At 45.0% G+C, this 22,149-nt stretch overlaps 2 protein-coding genes across 3 annotated transcripts in view; one reads left to right on the top strand and one right to left on the bottom strand.

Moving 5' to 3' along the window:
• senp7b (SUMO specific peptidase 7b) overlaps nucleotides 1-11,359 on the bottom strand; it is a 28,230-nt gene extending 16,871 nt beyond the window's left edge. For both annotated transcript variants that reach the window (XM_062527530.1, XM_062527529.1), the window contains exons 1-9: nucleotides 11,241-11,359; nucleotides 10,744-10,845; nucleotides 10,277-10,383; nucleotides 8,978-9,063; nucleotides 7,920-8,077; nucleotides 6,879-7,260; nucleotides 3,549-3,634; nucleotides 2,141-2,254; nucleotides 246-279 (exon numbers count right to left, since the gene is read on the bottom strand). In XM_062527530.1, coding sequence (XP_062383514.1) covers nucleotides 246-279; nucleotides 2,141-2,254; nucleotides 3,549-3,634; nucleotides 6,879-7,260; nucleotides 7,920-8,077; nucleotides 8,978-9,063; nucleotides 10,277-10,383; nucleotides 10,744-10,845 — 1,069 coding nt within the window. In that variant the 5' untranslated portion in view covers nucleotides 11,241-11,359. The remainder of the gene's footprint in view (nucleotides 1-245; nucleotides 280-2,140; nucleotides 2,255-3,548; nucleotides 3,635-6,878; nucleotides 7,261-7,919; nucleotides 8,078-8,977; nucleotides 9,064-10,276; nucleotides 10,384-10,743; nucleotides 10,846-11,240) is intronic.
• A 277-nt stretch (nucleotides 11,360-11,636) lies between these two features.
• vps8 (VPS8 subunit of CORVET complex) overlaps nucleotides 11,637-22,149 on the top strand; it is an 85,671-nt gene continuing 75,158 nt past the window's right edge. Inside the window, exons 1-15 of the mRNA XM_062527528.1 lie at nucleotides 11,637-11,781; nucleotides 12,102-12,170; nucleotides 12,277-12,407; nucleotides 12,634-12,730; nucleotides 13,186-13,218; nucleotides 13,345-13,399; nucleotides 14,384-14,508; nucleotides 14,958-15,044; nucleotides 15,230-15,297; nucleotides 16,417-16,570; nucleotides 17,544-17,603; nucleotides 19,050-19,157; nucleotides 19,304-19,384; nucleotides 20,219-20,389; nucleotides 21,199-21,273. Coding sequence (XP_062383512.1) covers nucleotides 11,710-11,781; nucleotides 12,102-12,170; nucleotides 12,277-12,407; nucleotides 12,634-12,730; nucleotides 13,186-13,218; nucleotides 13,345-13,399; nucleotides 14,384-14,508; nucleotides 14,958-15,044; nucleotides 15,230-15,297; nucleotides 16,417-16,570; nucleotides 17,544-17,603; nucleotides 19,050-19,157; nucleotides 19,304-19,384; nucleotides 20,219-20,389; nucleotides 21,199-21,273 — 1,386 coding nt within the window. The 5' untranslated portion in view covers nucleotides 11,637-11,709. The remainder of the gene's footprint in view (nucleotides 11,782-12,101; nucleotides 12,171-12,276; nucleotides 12,408-12,633; nucleotides 12,731-13,185; nucleotides 13,219-13,344; nucleotides 13,400-14,383; nucleotides 14,509-14,957; nucleotides 15,045-15,229; nucleotides 15,298-16,416; nucleotides 16,571-17,543; nucleotides 17,604-19,049; nucleotides 19,158-19,303; nucleotides 19,385-20,218; nucleotides 20,390-21,198; nucleotides 21,274-22,149) is intronic.

The raw sequence follows: 22,149 nt of genomic DNA on the forward strand, positions 1-22,149 counted from the left end.
TGAGACCTAATTAGGGTCCTGGCGGGGATATGGAGTGGAGCAGGCGTACTCCTGCCCCTCTGGCCACTCACACACATGGAGCCAACACAGCCAGGACAACGGCATGACGCCATCTTCAGAGGCCGCCCTGGCCACAGCTGGCATCTCATCGTTATCTCTCTCTCTTGTTCTTTCTCGTTTCTTCTATCACACACACACACACACACACACACAATCCTACAGTATGTCGGGTTGTGGGTAAATACCTTTTAGTGGAATGCCCAGGCCTTCATGTGTGATCTACAACAAGAGAGCAAAGAAATAAGATGCATTAGCAATGAGAAATGAGAACCCACAGGGACACATGCAGCTCTGCCATTACAGACCAACAGAGACAGGAAATCAGTTCCCCTTTGATTAGAGCTCTTTGAACACACAAGTGGCCTTCTCACCACAACAAAACACAACAACACACACACACACAAGGGGTTCATGTGAGTTCACGGGACACAGACTCGAGCCTCTGCGGTCGATACGTCCGGCAGGAAGAGTAGCATCATCACGGCACAATGACGTGCCACTACTCATCCCTAGTGACACCACACAGTGTTTGTCAACATGACAACGGAGCTAGAATGTGTGATTTGCGTGTGTGTGTGTGTGTGTGTTTGTGGCGCCTGCCGCACCACAAGTTCTCCTGCTGTTCCACAGACTCAGAGGAAACAAACATTTGTGACACACTAACCTACTGAGCGAGCGGTCCATCTTGCAACTCCGTCTCGTTAAAACCGACCCTAATTTATTGCAGGATCCTTCCATCAGGGCCCGGCTATGTCTTAATTGGTTGTAAATGGAGAGAGAAGAGAAGGTGGGGGGGGGGGGGGGGGGGGTTCTGCTCATGTTCTGAAGCTTTTAACAGCGCCTCAAGATGACTTTTAGGAGGGGAATCTCATGGCAATCTGGGCCCACAGAGTTGGGGGGGTTGTTGACACAGTGAGAGAGTGGGACATGGAGATTCGCTGACACGGAGGAGAGTGTTTTGGAAACAACTTTGTGCAATCCCCCATCATAACGCGCTGCGGCGGTGCTCTAGTTTCGGCTTTTATTTCTAGTTGTTTCACTTTATTTATTGGCTGCTGCTTCACATCTGCAAGGCGTGTGTGTGTGTGTGTGTCTGTGTTGTTTGTGTGTGTGTGTATATGTGTGTGGGGGTGTGTGTGTCTGTGCATGGATTTTTGAAATTACACGTCGGGAGGGATTCAACAGCTTTGGAGAGAACCAGATGTACTTTATTAAGACACGCAGAGACTAAAAGAGAAGTGAGATTGGCCAGTGCTGCAACACTAAAAGAGGGAAAGACTGGAGCGCAGCAATGGAAAGAGAAAAGAACTGGACGACGTGTTTACTTCATTCATGTAGGATGCGTAGGCTGGACATCTTCTTCATTCAGATATGAAACGCACATGTGGAAAGTCACAAACGCGCACGCGCACACACACACACACACACACACGCGAACGTACGCACGCAGACGCACACATGCACACACATAAGATGCACGCACACACGCACTCACACACACACACACACACACACACACACACACACACATCTGTGGCTAATACCTGGCTGATATTCCTATTAGCTCATAGAGTCGTATTTCTTGCTGGTCTCTGCCTCATAATCGAGTGCATCTCATTAGTATTAATCCACCCCAGCAATAACACCCATGTAAGTATATACTCTCACTATAATATAAGCGCTGGAGCTACGCAAAGTCTTCTTTTACCGCAGCGCTCCCGCCCCATTAGCTTTTATGTCTGCTGTAAATACCATCACAGACACAGTTTCTCTTGGGCCATTATGACATTATGAGATTACGTGCGCAAACCAATGTTTACTCCAACGTTCACTCGGAGTTGCTATATAAAAGAAATGCTAACGGTGCTGTTGAGGTCATCTCCTCTATCCTCTGTCATCGGGGCCTCTGACTGGGCACTGTAGCCTGCTCTTGTGCTCAACCCAGAGTACCAAAGATCCTTTTTCAACCGTCTCTGCCAGCACCTTGTGCTCCACCCTGTAGCTAGCGCAGGAGTGGGGCTGGAGAGGCGTAATTCTGATGGAGGACGCTAGCTGCTCGCCGCTCGCCGCTAACACTCACCATGATGGCTCCGCTGCTCTGGGCCCTCAGGCTGCCCATGTGCAGCTCGGCGAAGGGCAGCTCCATCACAGAGGGCACCTCCTGCAGGCCGCCAGAGCTCTGTCCTGCTGCACACTGCACAGGGAACAGGGATTAAAAAACAAATACTCATTACTAATTCATTAATTAGTTCATTAGCTAACTCATTAACAATGAATTACACACAATTCATTTGGTGAGTTCAGTTCACGGCAGTTCACAATGTGAAACCATTGACACCATAAATGCCTGTACGGTAGAGTCTAATCTTCAGCATTCTTGGCACATACTGTTAACTGTATATTGTGAAAGAAGATAAATGGCAGATATGCAGCACACTGCAATGCTAATAAGCCATACTGTTTCACCAATGTACAGCACTATCATTGTTTTCATATATGTTTGGCAAAATGAATGACGTAAGCAACACACACACCCAAAATGAAGAATAAAAGGAGAATTTCCAAAGGCCTGTGGTAAAGAGGATTGTCTCTGAACAAGACTGTGACAACACACGTGCAAGATGTCTACATTACAAAGATATAATCTGAGTAGACAGTATTAGTGAGATAATCTACAACACCATTGCATAACAATGGATAACAAGCTTCCCATTCACTTGTTATAGACACTACAACTAAGTATAATCCTTTGGTAATGAGCTGCACTACTATAAAAGTTCCCTGAAATGAGCCCCCTTCCCTCACAAACACAACAGGCTGTTTGGACAGCATCACTACTAAAGAAATGGAATCAATGGCCTGTTTCTCTACAGGCTCCTTGCTCTATTAGTCCACACACCACAGGGTGTTTGCCACAGACGTGCTCTGAACTGTGTGTGCGTGTGTGTGTGTGTGTGTGTGTGTGTGTGTGTGTGTGTGAGTTATGTTTCGGAGCTGGCTGAGAAATCTCACCAACACTATGGCCTCTGGCATCTACACATGTGTGTATGTGTGAGTGTATGAAAACAGAGCATGCATACCAATCCATGCAAGTATTTATTTACAAACAGCAATGTGGAGGTGTGAGATGCATGTAAGTGCTACCCACAATCTGTAAATCTGTATTTATTCATCCAGCTCAGCATATGACATGTGTATAGTGCGAGTGCTAGAATTGCGAAAGTGTCCAAGTGTTCTTCAGTGAAAACACTACTTGCTGTAATGAAATCAGTGCCTAAGGAAATCGTTGTGTCTAACATGGTCAACAATGAAGTATGTGTAAAACAATACAACAATCACTACCTTCAATTCTGTTACTAAGTGCAACTGAAAACATTTGTATCCTGCAGAACAGTCTGTTATTGAAACACGGGCCTCTCCAATGACACTACCAGTTTGTGTTGATTATTTCCCTTCCTTGTGTCTTCTATGAGGACAGGTTCACCTACCGGTTCCGGCTGGTTCTGAGAGCTTTGTCTCAGGCTCGTGTCATTGTTGTCTTCATCACCCTTTTCATCATCACTGGAGAGAACAACTAAGAAAAGACAGAGACCAAGACAGAGAGAGAAAGAGAGAGAGAGAAGCAGAAAAAAGAGAGGGGGCTTAACACTGTGACGGCCTGTGAGGCCTTCTGCTCGTCTTTGTTTTCAGGTGTGCTCAAGACCAAACGAGCTGATGAGCTGCACCTGAGGGGTGCAGTTAAGAAGGCTGCTCCATCTCTCCTTGAGAAGGGCCATTTTGACTTTGGGTTTTGGACATGCAACACAGCACTCAGACACATTGCAAACATACAACATCCATACATTACTGATAACTGACTTGGACCAATCTCACACTCTTTGTTGTTCGTTTGCTATTAGTTGATTTGCTTTGGTTAATAAATCCATATTTTAGCTAACAATCCAACCTCTCGACTCCCTCTTTTGTTGTGGCCTCACCCCTAGGCCATAACGAAACAGAGGCCTGAATGTTGCAATCGCACAGCTGAAAGCCAACGGCGGCAAGCCTCAAGCATTAGCAGCACACAAACCACATGTTGGTACAAGAAAACAACACAGGCAAACATTTTCATTCAAAACAGTTTTTTAGTAATTCACTGACTAATTTAATATCCAAAAACATGACATTAAACATTTTTGTGCACTGCTAGTGCTGTTCGAGAGACTTCAACAAACACACGGCAGCCATCTGAATGGCAGGGTGAATTAAATTGACCTCTTTAACGATCACTAGCATGAGTGGCTAGCTGCAGCGCATATGGCTCAACACAACTGATGTGGACACTTGTTCCCAGTGCCAAACGCCCTATAGATCGAGTGCGTATGTGAAGTGTGGGGGTTGTCACTCAAGTGCAGCGCAAATGGCTCAACACAACTGTGTTCCCAGTGCCAAACTCCCTACAGATAGGTGCGTATGTGAAGTGTGGGGGTTGCGACTCAAGTGACCGCACCAGTGGAAGGCGGCCTTAGGGTAGCTGGAGGCCACAGCGTAATCTCACTAGAGGCCTCTGGCGCCGCGCCTGAAACACTCTCCCTTTACTGGCCAACCTGTTGGCTTCCAGTCAGCGACTGGTATTAGCAGCTAAGTGGCCCGCGGCCCGTGGCCCTGAGCCTGGGGAAAGGACTGGGGTGACAGAGGGAGAGAGAGAGAGAGAGAAGACTGTCCCTTTCAGGAGGCCGGGTGGTGAGGCGGAGAAAATCGGATGAGAGGCCAGTTGTCACCTGACGTGGGCGTGTGACCTTCACGTGAGGAGACCAGTTTGAAAAGAAAGAAGGAAGGTCACGTATAGAGGAGAGAAGACAGGCAAAAAGGAGGGAAAAGCTAAAGAAGTTATTCAGAGAGATATTGAAAAACGTCAATCCATAGGTATGTCATGACACGTCTCCTTAAATTAGTTCAGCTGTTGACCTGAGCCCAATTTTCACTTCCAAGTTGACCACTTGGCACTGGGAGCCGGATGTGGTGTCCGGTGAACTGGACTGCTAAAAAGTCACATGGTTTCCCCATTGGAGATGGAAGAGGAGGAGGGGGCACTGACTGGAAAGAGATTATCTGGAAGGGGATTGGCTGAAAGGTGGATTGGCTGGAAGGGGATTGGCTGAGCCTGGCTCCAGTGTCCACGTGGCTAACAGGCTTAGCGGGGTAGCTTTGGGGAGGGGGGGTGGGGAGTAATCTGGCCGAGGGCCGAGGGAAGGAGGCCCCTGGCTTGGCCTGGTTTGAGCAGCCCTGCCACACTGACCAGGCCGACTCTGGGAATAGATAGCCGAGCTCTTCGAGAAACGGGCCGGTCAGCTAGCTGTCCAGTCTCTGAGTGCTGACGCACGTCAACCTGGATTTCACCCACAGTCCTCCCCCATCCCTGTCTCTCTCTCTCTCTCTCTTTCTCCCCCCCCCTCCGCCCCCCCTCCCCTCTCTCTCTCCACCCTCACTCTCTCTCTCCCCCTTCTCTCATTCTCTCTCACTATCTTTCCCCTTTTCTCTGTCTCTCTCTTATCTCCATACCTCCTTCCTTTTTTCTCCCATTCCCTCCCTCGGCTTCTTATTTTCCATCTCCCACTCTCCAACCCCCACCCCCCACTCCCCCCCCCCCCCATCTCCCCCCATCCTGGTTGCGTTGCCCAGCCTTTATACGCTGAGCCCTGGGCCATGAGACTGTGCTGAAGTGTGAAGCCCAGCCACTCACTTCAGAGCGGCTCCACTGCAGCGGCTCATGGCTCTCTGGGCAGGCGGCGAGGCTCGTGAAGAGGCACCAAACATTTAATGAACAGAGAAACTGCTGTCTCATCAACCGCTCGTTGCCACGAAAAAAAGACAAAAAAAAAAAGTCTTGTTATGGAAATAACGGCTTATGAGAAATATTAGACGCTGCCGCCGTCGCTCCCCCCCCCCCCCCCCCCCCCCACCACCCTCCGCCTCCTGCTTTTCCCTGAACTTGTTTTAGGAAAGGTGGACGCTCAAAACTGGGAAGCAGACGGGGTGCGAGAAAAAGTGAGTCACCTGACACCAAAAAACGAGTGGACAATGAGTTCAGAAGTCAGAGAGAGAGAGAGAGAGAGGCCTGAGAGAGAAAGGGATGAGAGAGAGGAAAATGGAAAAAAGAGAAAGAAAGGAAAGAAATGGCTGAAAGGAGCTGGCGGTGACTTTTGCAGGATATGAGATTGCAAGCATCGATTTCTTTTTCGACTCTACTGGGAACTCGGCACCGGCGCCCTGCTAACACACACACACACACACACACACACACACACACACACACACACACACACACACACACACACACACACACACACACACACACACACACACACACACACACACACACACACACACACACTCACACACACACACACACACAAACATTTCTAGGACACGACACACCACACCACGCCACCAGCTACCACTCCCGCTCTGGCCCTGCCAAATCTCCCACAGCAGAGAGCGAGTTCCAGTTTCCAAACGGGAACGGCGAGTAGATTACGTAACGTGCCTCCCATACTGGAAATGCGCAGACGACGCTGTTTACTCGTTAATGCTCTCATTAGTACTGCGGATATTCAATTTAGACGCTGGCCGAAAAAGGACTCGCTCTGGTTTGCAAATTTCACAACGCCTCGGGGCGAAACGCATTTCAGGAAGCCATTGCGCAACAGTTGAACGTTAGTCATGGAAAAAGAAAGCGAAAAGAAGATGATCGCTTTGTGAGACCGTGTGCTGAGCCGAAGCAGCTAGAAACGTGTAAACAACGTAACGCGCCCCGACCAAGTGAACGTGAGACTTACTAGGTTCTATGGGGCCCGGCTTGGGTTTGGGTTTGGGCTTCCTGGAGTAGGTGCGGAGACGGTGCGCGGGCCTCAGTAGCCTCTTCATGTCCTCCTCGTAAGGGTTCGGCGGCGGGGTTCGGAGCGGCGGCCTGCTGGAGCATTTCCCCTGCTCCCTCCATTTGGCCTGGTACGAAGAGGAGGAGGAAGAGGAGGAAGAGGAGGAAGAGCCCCCCTTCGCTGAACTCGGCTGCGGCCGTTCCGGCGGGGTCTTCTCCGGCTTGTCTGGCACTGGCGAGGCCTCGGCGTTACGCTTGGGCGGGCACGGGGGGCTGTTTCCCTGCGTCGTCGGGGTCGCTGGTTTCCCCTGACCCACGCCATTCTTGTCGTGCCACGAGCCATTCTGCCCACAGGAGAAGAGAACACCGCAGCATTTCAACAGGGCATTGATATTAACAGATCATGACAGAGGGAATCCTCTCCTCTAACTCCCTTTGGTTGCACAACTGTAAGAAATGACTAAAAACACTCTGCATAGTAAACACAATGACCATTAGCCAACAGCTGCATCGCATTTCTGTCCTCAGCAGGCAAACCAAGGCTCTACGTAAGTGGTGCATTCCAGACAACCAATGTGGTCCATGAAACCATGAGATCATCAGCGGAGATGTCATCCTTTGTCCTCCACTGCTGACTCTCAGTCCTGGACCCAGGATGCATCTAGAGCGCACACAGCGCATGGCTCTGAACACTACACTGGAACCTTTGGTACAAGCTGAACAAGCTGAGCTAATTCAGACAACCAACATCAGTCAGGTGCTCCAGTCAGGAAGAGGTTGAGGATACAAACACAACAAGTGTGTGTATGTGTGTATGTCTGTGTATGTATGTCCGTGTGTGTATGTGTACAAGCTCCAAGGGCATAATTGACCAACCTGCTTCACACACACACAATGAAATGACCGATAATGACCCATGCTGACCCATACTGTTTAGTGCCTCTACAAAAGGACTGCTGGTTGGGAGGCAGCATGCTGTGTGATGCTGTGCATCAGGACTGACCTCTGCTGCTTGGCCTCCATTAAGGCCTCGGTAGCGGTCCTCTCTCTGCACCGTATCTCTGTCTGGAGATTTTGGTCTCAGCTTCACTGGGGTTTTGGTCCATGAGAACTCCTCCTCGTCAGCATCCGGAGACTTCCTCTTCCCTACACATCCATTGCCTACAAGATCAGACACAGGTGTACAAGGGTCAAAGGTCATGCACCTCTCAGATAGGTCAAAGAAAAAGTAAAGGTCTGCACACTGTGTACTTTTTGATCTCGCACCCGCAAAAATGTTGGATGTTCTTGATTATAAGAGGTAGGAAAAAGCACAACACTGCTGCTTCAGAATCACCACTTTATTTGACTAGAGTGATGTTTCGGCACTAGGCCTTCAGGAAACGTCACTCTAGTCAAATACATATAAATAAATATAATATCGAGCTGCACCTGCGAAAAAAAACCCTATCAAGGTGTGCAGGTCCTTTCTTGACTTTGTGGATGTTCTTGATTAAACCAAGCCAGCAACTTTAAGAGGAAAAATAGTCATTATAAGCACAAATGGAGGGAAAGCTTCGGTCCCAAATGGGGCAGAGTTTCCCTTCATTAGCCATTTGCTAATCAGGAGCAGGCATCAGGCCATGGTTTATTTGACTTGCACTTGAGAGCTTGCCCATCCTCACTATTTCTCTCACTTGGGAAAATCTACATCCCTCTCTGCTGGTGCTGTAATTCTACATGGGGTGCATTCTGCCACCATTCCAAGGTTGACACATATGCCATCACAGCAAGAGGTGACAATAGAGCATATGGGTTGGGGGATGGGGGGGGGGGGGTATAGTACAAAGGTCAATTTTCCAAAAATGTGATATTAACCTTTTACTGAATAATCTAAATGTGTTTTGAATGTTGATCTATATGGATGGTACATCACCATCTTTTACATCGTACTGTATGGCACAATGACACCTTTTTGTGCACAACTCCAACGTACATTGAGCTAAATGTTCCAAAACCTCATTTAGTTTAAGTAGGGAGCAGAACCATTGTTCCATTGTGTTTGGGGCACAGTGCCATTACCTTGGAATCTTTGTGGCCGAGGAGAGTCACCACCAAACCGTCTATCCTCAGGGCACAGGGAGTCAGATGCTCGCTTTGGGCGCCACCTAGAGGGCACACAAACACACTTTTTAACCATTTATTTATGTCAACATGGAGAAAAGTGGTAGAATGGGTAAACCCAGCCCAATCTGCTGGCGATTGGATCTCGCCCTGCAGCTCAAGCTGGAACCCTGCACATTTCCCTCTCCTGCTTCCTGTCCAGGATTGCTGAAACCAATCACAAACTGGCAGGCGCACCCGGATCATTGGTCTGATTGGTTGAACTTGAAAGACTATTCAAATGCGTATAGAGTAATTTGAATTATGCCCATTGATAATGCCTCTTGTGCAGTTGAAATACAGTGCAGGCTCCCCAGACTAATGTTCAATCTTAAAATATTGAGCCAAGTCTGATGATAGCCAGGCTAGAAAAGTAGCGCAGGAACAAAAATGTTAAATATGTAGTATCACACATACACACACTTATGGACCAGTGTATCAATCAATAATTAGTCAAAATCAGATACTGTAGAGACTAACTGTCAAATACCCACTACGACCATGTAACAGTGCATATCTGAACAGTTAGTATGGTCAGTGGTTGTTTGCACATAAGAACAAGATAACTGTACTGAGAGGGATCATGCTAAGTTTCTACGTAAGAATTACAAGAGTCATGCTGGTCATTGTAATGTACAGTTACATTTCAAGCAGAAAATAATCGAATTAAGTTTGGTTTTTTTACTAATATCCCAGTTGGTAGTGAGTTGCAAGAACACTCAACTCTGCACAATGGTCACACTGAATGAGCTGATGTCACATGGCTAACCTATGCCATCTGCTGGAGAGGTTTGGAAGTTTCCAAGTTGGAGGCTCACTCCCATTTATCCTGCATCAATCTATTGTTTACACAATAAACACGTGCACGCGCGCGTGCGTGCGTGCGTGCGTGCGTGCGTGCGTGCGTGCGTGCGTGCGTGTGTGTGTGTGTGTGTGTGTGTGTGTGTGTGTGTGTGTGCGTAAGACAGCAGTGGGCACAGGGGAGACGATAAGGTGGGTAGATGGGATGGACTGGGCAGAGCTGAATGCATTGAGCTGCTCTGTGTAGACACATAGACATCGTACACAAAAGAACATAAACAGCAATGTACATTCCTCACAGTAGTCTGCTGAACCAGACTTTCCATGTTTTCCCATATTTATGGAAAATACAGGTGATGGTCAGATCTACTTTGTCTCTAATACCATAACCACTTTCTCCAAGTCAGAGGTTGTTACCTGTCAGCTCCTCCATTCATTTGGCTCTTTGGTTTCAGGGCATCTCCACTGAGAGTTTTTGAGTCCTGGTTCCATTTATTGGCATGTCCTGAGGAAGTCCAGGGTGACTTCAGAGTGCAGACATGAGAATCAATTAGGCACATGTATGAATACAACTGAAATATCCACATTGCACAACAAAACAGCAAATCTATTTCATTCAGTGGGTGGTGCATCTTAAATGTGTATCATCAGCTTAGTTTTCTGACAAGAAAACAGAATACATAACAATGAGGATAACATCTTCCTCATGTTTGCTGTAATTATTATACAATGATTGATTACTATACAATGATTTTATTTGTTACATAGATATAGAGATACTTTGTAAAATATGCAGTGCAATAGCATTTAGCTGCTCAATTTTCCACACACAGGGGCTAGCTGATCAACAATCCAATGTTTTCGTAGCAGAACTTTCGTTTTACCTTGCACGGCTTGTCTTCATTGAGATATCTCAAGGGTGACTGCGATTGGATATTGCTGTCTGACGGCTGTCTGATCTTGGGGATTCTAAAAGGAGTTCCCATCTTGAAGACCAATGTAAACAGTTAAGCATGCACATCACGTGATACTCACTATTTCAGGCCTAGCCTGATTCTTACTAACATCGACACTGGCATATCAGATATAAGAATCTAAGCTTATATAGTAAACGGTACCTTGGCTATTAGGCTACATGTATACTGAGGACACAGACTCAACCAAGCTAGTTGCAGCTATTATAGCTAAAGTTAATGTAAGAGACTAGTTTGCCGTAAACGTTAGTTTTTTTTTTTTTTTGCAACACAATGATCTAAGGTAGCCTCTAACGTTAGCTAACGTTAATGAATCGTTGCTCATTGCATGCAAGTGTAAAGGGTGCCTTGTCGGAACATGGCTGATTAGCCCAAGTATATGAAGGACAATAAGTTAATTGCATTACCTTTGCAGTTGATCTTACATTTTGTCGTCATATCAGCTAAAAAGAATTAATATATGTCTTCACAAATCAGTTGTGTTGACAGTTTCCTCTTACTTCCTGTTAGAAGTTCAGAAGGCTTCCGGTACGTCAGAGCCGTGAAGTTTAAGCTACCAAAATAAAGGGTCGGTTTCCTACAACCACGCAATTATGGTATCATTAAACAGCATACAATTCACTCATCTTTGTTGTCTATTTATCGATAACAAGTAAATATAAAAGTGTACATATGACGTGGTAAATTGTAAAAAGAAGACCCATTACGCAGTTGGCTCTCAAGGCGCATGACTACACGGAAAGCTGACTCGCTTAGACTCTTATGTACTATTGTGTAATACGACATTTCCGCCAAATTGAGGATGTTGGTGGAGCTATCAGATGAGCCGAATATGTGTTGATTTATTTATTTTAATACAGTTTTGTGTTTTTTAAAATGTCTGAGTCGCCGGATGCGCGCAGCTTGGTTTCTGCCTCTTCTCAACTCAATTTAATGGAAATAGATGCGGTGAGAGATTCTGACAATCGCAGTTGTCTTCTGTTGTTGAATGTCTACTGTTTACTTGCTTACTGTTGCACTGTCTACTTCACTAAAACGAATTTTAAAACCCGGGTTGTATGTTGTACTGGCTTTCCGTAATAGCCCACTGGTATGTTACTGTGTCACTATATTGCCAGACACTGTGTGTCTATTGGCATCTAGCCTAGCCTACATCCATCCAGCTGTCAAGTGCGTTATTCTTACTCCCCAATCTTACAACAGTGCGCATTCAGTCACAGCCTAAGCCTACATAAAGTGTGCGTTTGTCATTATTCTTTTCATTTCAGATTGATGATAAAGAATTTGACATCCCACAAGTGGATACTCCTCCAACACTTGAGAGCATCTTGAATGAGGTCAGTACTCTCTGTGGAAATAGTTGTAGGCCTATTCTGATATTACACACCGAACCATACACCGTGTAACTAGTCCTTGTTGTAACTGGCATGTATTTTGTCCTAGCCTGAAGATGAGGATGAGCCATTCATCTTGGAGGACACTTGTCTTCTTAACACCGAAAACATTGACACGCATTCCTGTGAGACCTCCTCCCTCGCCAGCTCTGACAGTGGAGATCGCACACACCTGAAGAGGTAAAGCACCTGTCCCCAAAGTACAGCTCAACACACTCTGAACACTGATAGTGCTGATAGGATTTTGAAGTCACAAAACGGCTTCATTGCTTTACCTTGGTGAATTGTGGGCATTTCTTGAGATGTAGTGATGTTAGTGACCATTTTAAAACGATTCAACAATGTATGTGTGTTCAAGCCCTGTTAGGTAACTCTGAAGTGCATCAACTGCATTGTGTTTTTGCAGGAGAAAGAAAACTATAGAGATGAACACAACCGTCCATGGCTCAGTTCTCAGACACAGTATCCTGAAGGGCATCTCGGCTCAGATGGTGTCTGCTGCTGTGAGTCAATCATGTTTTTTATTTTATTTTTTATCTGCTGACAACTCGATGGCTATGTGGTCTAAAGGAGGAAGGGGGATACTGGTGTTTTGTTTGGTGTTGGTTTCAAATATCAATAACATTATCCAGAATTGTCATGTTAATGGCCAGGGTAAGCCATAAACAAGTCCAGTCAATCAACGTTGTGCTTCGGGAGTCCAGAATGGAGAAGTGTGATTTCATGGGCTATTCAGTTCTAATGACCATAACCTTTCCTGAAACCAAAACCAAAGTGCAGACTGCATTATAAAAAGGTCATGGAAGTGCACTTTTTCTTTGAAAATAGAAAAGATCCCTTCAGAGGATGTTCTGTTTTTTTACCTTTTTACTTTTTACAAACTCATCAGTTACGTGCATTTATAAAGCTAGTAATGATAATATAATTATTTCCTAATTTGTATCCTTACTCCCTGCAGGACAAAGTAGATGCCGGCTTGCCCACAGCTATAGTGAGTATCAAATGTTCTTATGAGCCATACTTTGAGTTTCAAATGTTAAGGTTTGATGTTTATGGTCTGTGGTTTATGGTCTATGGTTTAAGTCTTTTTCACCGTTTTGTTTTTATCTTTCACTAGACTGTCTCAAGTGTTATTACTGTTGGGACGTCTCATGGTCTGGCGCTGGTGTTTGGTAAGCATCACCCATCTATTTATGACATCTTGATTACAGATGCATGCTGTTTAACCACTAATGTTTCATGTCGCTGGACAAGTGTTGAACACTTTACAGAGATGTGCATGTGGTATATACTGTAGATTAAATTCATGTTTTTTTTCTGTTTTTCCTCTTCTAGTTAGGCCATGTAACTGCATGTATGCACCAAAAATACTGTATGTTAGGTACAGTATGGTGTGTCTTAGCTAATAGATAAGGTGAAACAGTGCTCCTCACAGTTATGAACATGCAAACCTCAGGGTTGATCTCAGTAGCTGGTCTGAGAAGAAAGACATTTTTCCTTTAATCTAAGTATGATCTTTTATTAGCATGACTACTACACTGTACTGGTTGCTTAGTTTTATTAACCTTGTATAAACAGTGATGTCTGTGAGCCAGTATTGTACTCAATGTTGTTCTTGGACTGTTTCTCTGCCTTGGCTTTTGACCTGGGCTGGATGATCAGGAAAAGGTAACCTGCCATAAATAGCTCTCTGCTGTTCTGTGTCTCTTTGGGTCGTGGCATTGCAAACTGTTGCTGTCGCATGCCATAGACATAGCTGCATATACTGTAGCTGTCTAACCCCCTGAAAGCATTTAGATAAGCATGAGCTTGTGGATATTGGACTTTCTTTCCTTTTGTTCATCATTTGGAAATGAATGAGGTTAAGGTTTATTGTTAGGGGATGTTGGTTTGCAAAGAGCATGGTATTTTTTGTCATTTCCATGTTTGTTCTTCATTGGTTTTTATTTATTGTTTTATATGTATAGAGCAGGACTATGGACTGTATCATTAACATGCTGCCATTCCTGGTGTCTGTGGCTACTGATTGGTGATTGGTGGTTTTGTTGGCCTCCATTTTCTCTTTTTGTGGGGTTAAAGGGCAAAACAACTCTAAAACCCTATCAGAAATGTTAGAATGCATTGCATCTGAGTCGTGTGCATGACACTCTTTTTAGACCAGAACCAGGCACTACGGCTGTGCTTGGGAACCACGGCAACCGGAGCAGAGTACGGAGCTGTGTCAGCCCTCAGTATTAACCATGACTGCACCCGCCTTCTTTGTGGCTTTGCCAAGGGACAGGTGTGTTGATCTCTCTCTCTCTCTCTCTCTATCTATCTATCTATCTATCTATATGTCTTTCTGTCTAAATTGCATTTTGCTACCTGTTACACGCTGTTTTACATTTCACTACCTCTTCACTACATAACTGTGTATATGACAACTAAATCTCTTTAAATCTGAAATCTCTCTAAATCTCTCTCACTCTATCTTTTCTCCTTTCCCTTTCGCTCCCTCTATTTCTTGCTCTATATTCCACAGTCAACTTCACTTCCATTATGCTGCATTTATGACAACACATATGAATGCAAATGCTTCATGATAATGATATCAACTGTTATTGATTTAAATGTGCAACCGAGACCTGCATTTTGAATGTGTAACTGCGCTTTGTGTGGGAAGGCTAAAAATTGATTGCTTGATGTTCAATCCATTGTTTGATGTTCAATCTGATGTTCATATATTTTCAGATTACAATGTGGGACTTGGCCAATGGGAAGCTCCTTAGAACAATCACAGATGCTCATCCACCTGGAACAGCCATTTTGCATGTGAAGGTAAGACTAAAAACATTTTGGCCTGTCAGAATTAGGATTAAGAAAGTTTGTCAATGTATTCAGTTATGCCAATGTGCTCTGATCATTGGGTTCTGATATGGTACTGAGTAGACTCTATGCTCTTAAAAAGTCAAAACCACATGTTAACATATTATCTTAAATCCCCTTTTGACCTCTTGTTTCAGTTCACCGATCATCCAGCGCTGGCTGTATGTAATGACAGTGGTGGCTCTGTGTTTGAACTGTCATTCCGGTAGGCAATTACTGACATTGTTTAATCATTATTTGTGTTTACGTTTTCCATGCAACCATCTATTACTATGTAATGCTGTCATTGTCACTGCTCTTAGCAAAAGCTGAACAGAAGTGCATCCTCTACTTATGCACTTCCATTGCATTGACTTGCATTGCAGTGCTGATTTCCACCACTAGATGGCAGTATCTGTCTATAACTTGTTGGCAACCTGTGCCTTTACTTGTTTAGATCGGTTTAGATCAGTTTAGAACTGATTTATTCTCCCATCAGAAAAAAATGTGATGCCTGTACACTTTTACAGTGTAGCTGTTTGGATTAAACTGGATTGTGCTGGGTTATGTGGCTATTCATCGCCAGGCGACAGAAAGCAATCTCTAGTCCAATCAAGATACCAGTGATTGGAAACAGAGCAGACTGTGGGTATCTGGTAATAGCATTACCTGTCAGCTCCCCTACACTAAATGACATTGTGAGGATATTCACTGCTTTGTGTGGGGTGAATATGGGGTTGGACGAATGTGGCCAATCTTACTGGCTGTGTCACGGCAAATGAAACTGTCTCACCTGAGCCTAATAGCAGAAGGTAGGGGAACAATATGAGAACCATTTTGTGCCGACAGTTTCCCATTTTTCCTTTTCATGTTCCATTTGACTTGCGTCACGGTGTCTCTTGCTGGCTCAGGGTGTGTGTGTGCATCTTCAGTGTCAAGTTGGGTTAGGTGCAAATAACACTCTTGTGTTTTCTCTCTCTCCTCATTTTTGTCGTTCTCCCTCTGTAACTCCTCTTACCCTTATCCCTGCCTCTCTCTATATATCTCTCTTCCCCCTCCATATCCCTCTCTTTATCTCTCCCTCTCTCCTCTCTCTATCCCTCCATCTGTCTCTCTCCTCTCTCTATCTCTCCCTCTCTCTATCCCTTTCTCTCCCCTCTCTATCCCTTTATTCATCTCTTTCTCTCCACTCTCTATCCCTCTATCTCTCTCACCCCTCTCTCTCCCTCTTTCTCTCTTTCTCCCCTCTCTATCTCTCTATCTTTCTCTCCCCTCTCTATCCCTCTCTCTGTCCCTCCATCTCTCCATCCCCCTCTCTATCCCTCCATCTCTTGCTGCCTCCCAGGAGGGTGATGGGCATGCGCACCTGTGACTCCCGCTGTCTGTTCAGCGGCTCCAAGGGAGAGGTGTGCTGTGTGGAGCCCCTGCATGCGGGGCCTGAGCTCAAAGACCACCCCATCACCCAGTACTCCCTGCTGGCCATGGCCTCCCTCACCAAGGTACCGCCCGGCCCTCCTCCGCCACCACCACCTGACCTCCCTCACAGCTCATAGGTGTGCAGTATCCATGTGTTTTCAGAGCGAAGGAGACATAGAGATGGAGAAGTTCATTACATGTTGATGAATGTTGATGAATTTCAACATCTGAACACTTTGAGAACAAACAAAACAATTTTCAGAGACTTAAAACAAACAGCTAAAGCCTACCTTACACTGATAAGATTTGGGAAAGATTCTCCAAAGATTGTAGTCTTTTCACTAATGCCCCTCATTCAAACTTTACTCAAAAGACTACAGTCTTTCAAGAATCTTTCCCAAATCTTGCCAGTGTAAGGTAGGCTTTAGTCGACACCCCCGACTCATACCACATCACACCACTGAGTAGTCTTGCACTGTGTGTTTGAGTAGGTGTGTAGTAGGCTGCCCTGAGGACACCCATAATGAGTACACTCTGTTTCTCCGACTGCCACACACACTTAATGGCTCTTATTTGTCACAGATAAACCAGTGTTTGGGGTACAGTCTCTGGCTGGTGGTGATAAAGCAGCAAAAGGCAATAAAAGCCAATAAACAGAAGCTATCCACAATAACACAGTACAACTTGCAGCCCTCTGCTGTCATTTACTGATATGCTGTTGTTTGGATTGCAATTTCCTTACACTGTCATGGAAAAAAAGATAGTGTTATATTTCCAAACAGTGGTGTAAAAGTAAGTATCTGGGAGTCCCATGCTCCCCTCTCTGTTCCCACGCCCAACTGTAAGCCAGGCTTATGCGGTTTAGGATTCATTTTGTCCAGCCTCTGTACCCAGGCTTGGCCAGATCAATTTGAAAGATCGCTCTGAAATAGCTGTTATGTGACCTGAACACAAAATGTTGCAGTACATTGTATCAATCTCTAAACTGAGACGAACAGTAATTTATTTATCTCCCTGTCTTGTCTTTTTTCTTTCCTTTTTTCTGCCTTGCTTTAGATCTTGGTGATTGGACTAAAGCCGTCCCTGAAGGTGTGGATGACTTTCCCCTATGGCAAGGTACTGAAACACACTCTGGTATCTGTCACATTTAGAGCATATGTTTTGGTGATTATTTTAGACAGTAGGCCTACATCTCTGACTTTCAACCAATAGAGAAGGGCAGAGACTTAAGCTGTCACTGCCACTCATCATTTCACAACATTCCGATTAAGGTTCTGTTAGGGCAGCTCTGAACCTTTTGATGACTGCTTGCTTTATGGCAGTTCAACATTTTGAATGGGTATTAGAGCCGTAGGGACAAGGTTTGCTCTGACTAGATGTTTAGCTTGCTAAGAAGCACAGTGTATCATCAGACAGAACATCATCAGCTATTCCCACAAGAAGACACAATTCTGTTTTTTTAGCTTTTTGCCTCTTTTCCATCTCTTGCTTTCTCCCACAACCAAAAGACCCAGGACTGAAAATGCCAGTGACATTTGCAGCTCTTTATCAAATATATTTTTGATTAGAAGTAGATCGCTCCCTGCCTTTGGTGAACATGAGTCATGTGAAAATGCTCCACTAGCTAGCACTGCTGTGTTTGCCTGCACCTTTACGTCCGCATATTGAGCTAGCAGCAGCATGTTGGCGGTGGGTGCAAAGACAACAGTACTGTAGCGAGTGCCAGTGCAGTCTCTATACTAGAACCTCCTAGGGCTCTTTGGAGTCTTGCCCATCTAAATTCACATGATCACTTCTCATTCCTTCATGACTTGTAGAGCAAAATAATGGCTTGGGTTTTAATTTGTCACATGTCCTACCATATAGCATATTCCATGTGAATCTAAAGGAGTCTGACGCTTGTTTCCTTGCATAATGTCACGCCTGGATATATAGATGATATGACTTCTACTGTAAATGATTAGTGGACTGGGATGTTATTCTAATACTTTAGTTAGTGTGTGCTGTACAGCAAGCTGCTTTCAAGTCACTCATTCAGATGACACAAAGCCGAGTGTCCTTGAGGATCAGCCACTACGCTTTGTTGCAATTACAGTCTCTCTCTCTCCCGTTACTTGCAGTGTGCCCTCGCTCTTTATCTTGTCCTTCGCTAGCTTACTTCCCTATTCACGCCATCCCTTTTCTTTCTAGTCAAGGTACTGAGATGACTGCTTGCGTAAGCGTTTAGCTGCAGTACAGTCATGTTGAACACATGGCTTGTGATATGGCTCTATTCCCAAGAGAAAAGGAACAAACACACTTCAGCATTTGGTTGGATGTCTTGTTTTTTTTAGTGAAGCAAATGTATAGCGTTGTGCCTCTGATCTGTTTGTGTTGTACATTCACATGAATAGAGCCAGGGCATGAAGGCCTGAGTGAATAATGCTACCAAGGAGTAGCTCATTGGGCTAACCTCTAAGTTGATTTTTTTGGCTGTGTAGCTGATATTACTTGGATTAAGGGTATTAGCTGCTGGGTATGAACTGTTGGTTGATTGAAAGCTGCCTGGTGGTTCTCTTGCAGACGGATCCTGCTAGCGTGCCCCAGTTAGCCTGGCAGTTTGTCTCTGTGCAGAAAGCTGTCAATCCCATCCTGGCTTTCTGCAGAGGTGACACAATCCATTTCCTGCTGGTAAGTTCTTGAATTTATTCAGTGCCATTTTGTGTCTCACACATTTTGTGTTCTTATTATGTAGCTAATAAAAAATTACAAAGTATACAGTATAACAAACAGAATGAGTTGGTGTAACTGTAGGATGCTTTGGTTTCCTGCTTCAGGTGAAAAAAGATGAGTCTGGAACCATCCATGTCATCAAACAGCGGCAGCTTCACCTAAACTGTGATGTCATCAGCCTGAGCGTAAGTTTCAGCTATTTCGAAATCTGTAGCTAAATCATGTAGCTCTTTTAAGTTGCAGAGGTACATCAGATACTCTGCATTGTATGCCCTACTTATATTCCTCCGTTAGTCTTAATTTAGTCATTATGAAGTTCTCCAGGACCTGTGTTTAGGGCCAGAGCACAGTAGGTGCAGGCCAGGTGGTGTGCAAAGCCCTGTTGTCTCTATAGAGATTATGTGAAGCTGATGCAGGCGGTTGCGACTATATTTGGCAAATTGGACTCACTTCCTTATAGACATTAACATTTAAAAACAGGCCTGAATGTCTGAATCATCTCACATCAACAATAAACAATTGTTTTTCCATGGACTGTCTCAATTATCTGCCAATTTCCCCAGGATGTTTTTCTCTCTTAAATGTCAGCTGAGCTGTATTACCTTTAGGGTAATATTCACCATCTCTGTCAGTAGTATTTTACTCGCAGGAACTCAGCCTGCTGTACAATTTAGAACTGGATTTGCTCTGTGGTTTGCTGTTTTAAAAATCACAGTGCTTTTTCTTTGGTTTTTCAGGATTTTGTTTGCATTTTGATTTGTCCCTTTTCACACAGTTGATGAGCTCAGCTGAGCTCAAACAGTTCTGCAGTCATTATAGAAAGCAGTTTAGGGTGTTGGGGGAGAAGAAGAGGAAGTGAAACATAATCTCTTATTCCATCACTTACTTTTACTCTCTACCTTTCACACCTCACTCTCTCCCTCCATCTTGGTTCTGCTCTCTCTCTCTCACTCTCTCTCACTCTCTCACTCACTTCCTTCCCTCCTCCCTCCCTCTCTCTCCCCGTTTCCGTTCCTCAGTGGATCAACTCTCGGACGCTGGTGGTGGTGGACAGTGTGGAGAAGCTGCATGTGGTGGACCGGCCCAGTCAGGAGGAGCTGGAGACGGTGGACCTGGCCGAGGTGCAGCTGGTCTACAACAGCAGCCACTTCAAGTCCCTGGCCACCGGGGGCAACGTGAGCCAGGCTCTGGTGAGTGCAGTGAGATCCACTCAGTGGTGGCCATCATGTAAGGATCATTAGGGCCTGAGCACTGTAGGTGCAGACCATGCTGTGTGCAAAGCCCTATTGTCTCTTTAAGGATTATTAGGGTCCAAGCCTCCTAGGTGCCGACCATGCTGTGTGCAGATCCCTATTGTCTCTTTAAGGATTATTAGTGTAGTGCAGTGTGCAAGTCCCTATTGTCAGTGCTAAAGTATGAAAGATCAGCATAGCAAGTGAATATAGGACATTGGATCAGAGACTCTACCCGTATGTACCTTTGAAAAGCCACAGTGCATAAGGTTGGCTTTAGACTTCAAACATATTTACCTTGTGCTGATACACAGTGCTCCCACTGTCAAATCAATGACTATGGTTGGACCATGGTTTTTTTTTTTACCCATTTCCAACCTTTGTTTGTCAATTCAAACCAAACCAGTCAGCATATATTATTCCCAAGTTGTGGCAGTTTAGAGAGGATGCCCTGAAATTGCCGCTGGTGAGACCTGTGTCCCACCTTCCGTACCCAAACACTTGTAATGGACCTACCCAGATTACTTTCTGTAGCATTGACAGAAGCGCTGCAGTCAGACTGAGCCATTGCAATGGTCTGTGTGGCCTTTGGTTGTTGTAAGCTTTGAGCAATTGCCCCACTAAGATATTCCATTGCGAATCCATTGGGAGCTGTAGCGCTGCAGTCCAGTCGGTAGTTCCAGGCCACTTTCTCTCGCCCCTCTCCCCCCTGCCTGGCAGTGTGGTGCCCCCTCTGTGCTGTTCTAATCTCCTCCTCTGCCCTGCAGGCCCTGGTCGGGGAGAAGGCCTGCTACCAGTCAGTGTGCAGTTACGGGGGCCAAGTCGTCTACCTGGGAACCAAGGTAATTCCATTCCTCCGTGGCGTCGGTCAGTGCTTGAAGTGGGAAAAAATAAGTGCAGGAACTCTAATTTTCTGACATTTGACATTTGTGCGGTGGAAAAAAAAATCAAGTCTTTAGGATGTGTTGGTTGAAAAACGTTTTTTATTTAATAATTTTTCCAAGCACTAACCTATAGGCCTAGGTTACTTTTTTCTAATTAACAAATGGAATATGGAAAACCATTAAAACAACACGAACCAGACCAGTGCAGTATGGCCACTTGTAGGCCTAACAATAGACTGGGCTAATAAGGGCCCTAGAACCAGAAACCTTTGGGCTAAAGGCCCAGATGAAGAAAACTGCGAAATAGGCTGTAGGCCTACTTTACATTGATTTAATTAACAATAACTGGCCAAGAACAGAGATTAGGTCAAAAGTCAGAACAAGTGGGTAAGTGTGACTGTGTCACTTTGCTATTTTGGGTCCTGAAATGGCATTTCAAGCATCTGCCATGGCTATATGACAAACAGGGGTCTGAATACAACTTCTGATATGAAAAATAAATTATTTTGAAGTGGGGGATATGGAGAGGTATGAAAAAATGCAGAAATTTGATGTGATTTCCAAAAAGGATTTCTCGTGATTATAGCTAATTACACAGATGCATGCTATACACCGTTGGAATCAGTAGGATCTCCTGTTTATTTTGATATGTAGTTTGCCATAGGGCAGTAACGAAATCGTCAGATATTTCACAGAGACGAATGGGTATGACGCAGAACTGAATGTGCCATTCATTTTTGTAGGTAACTGTAATTTTCAACGCTAATTATCTCGCGAACCGTTCATCACAGAAACTAGCGGCTAGTACCATTGGAAAGGTCAGGTTCTGCAGTT

This window comes from Sardina pilchardus, chromosome 23 (assembly GCF_963854185.1).
Source record: "Sardina pilchardus chromosome 23, fSarPil1.1, whole genome shotgun sequence".
NCBI classification, from domain to species: domain Eukaryota; kingdom Metazoa; phylum Chordata; class Actinopteri; order Clupeiformes; family Clupeidae; genus Sardina; species Sardina pilchardus.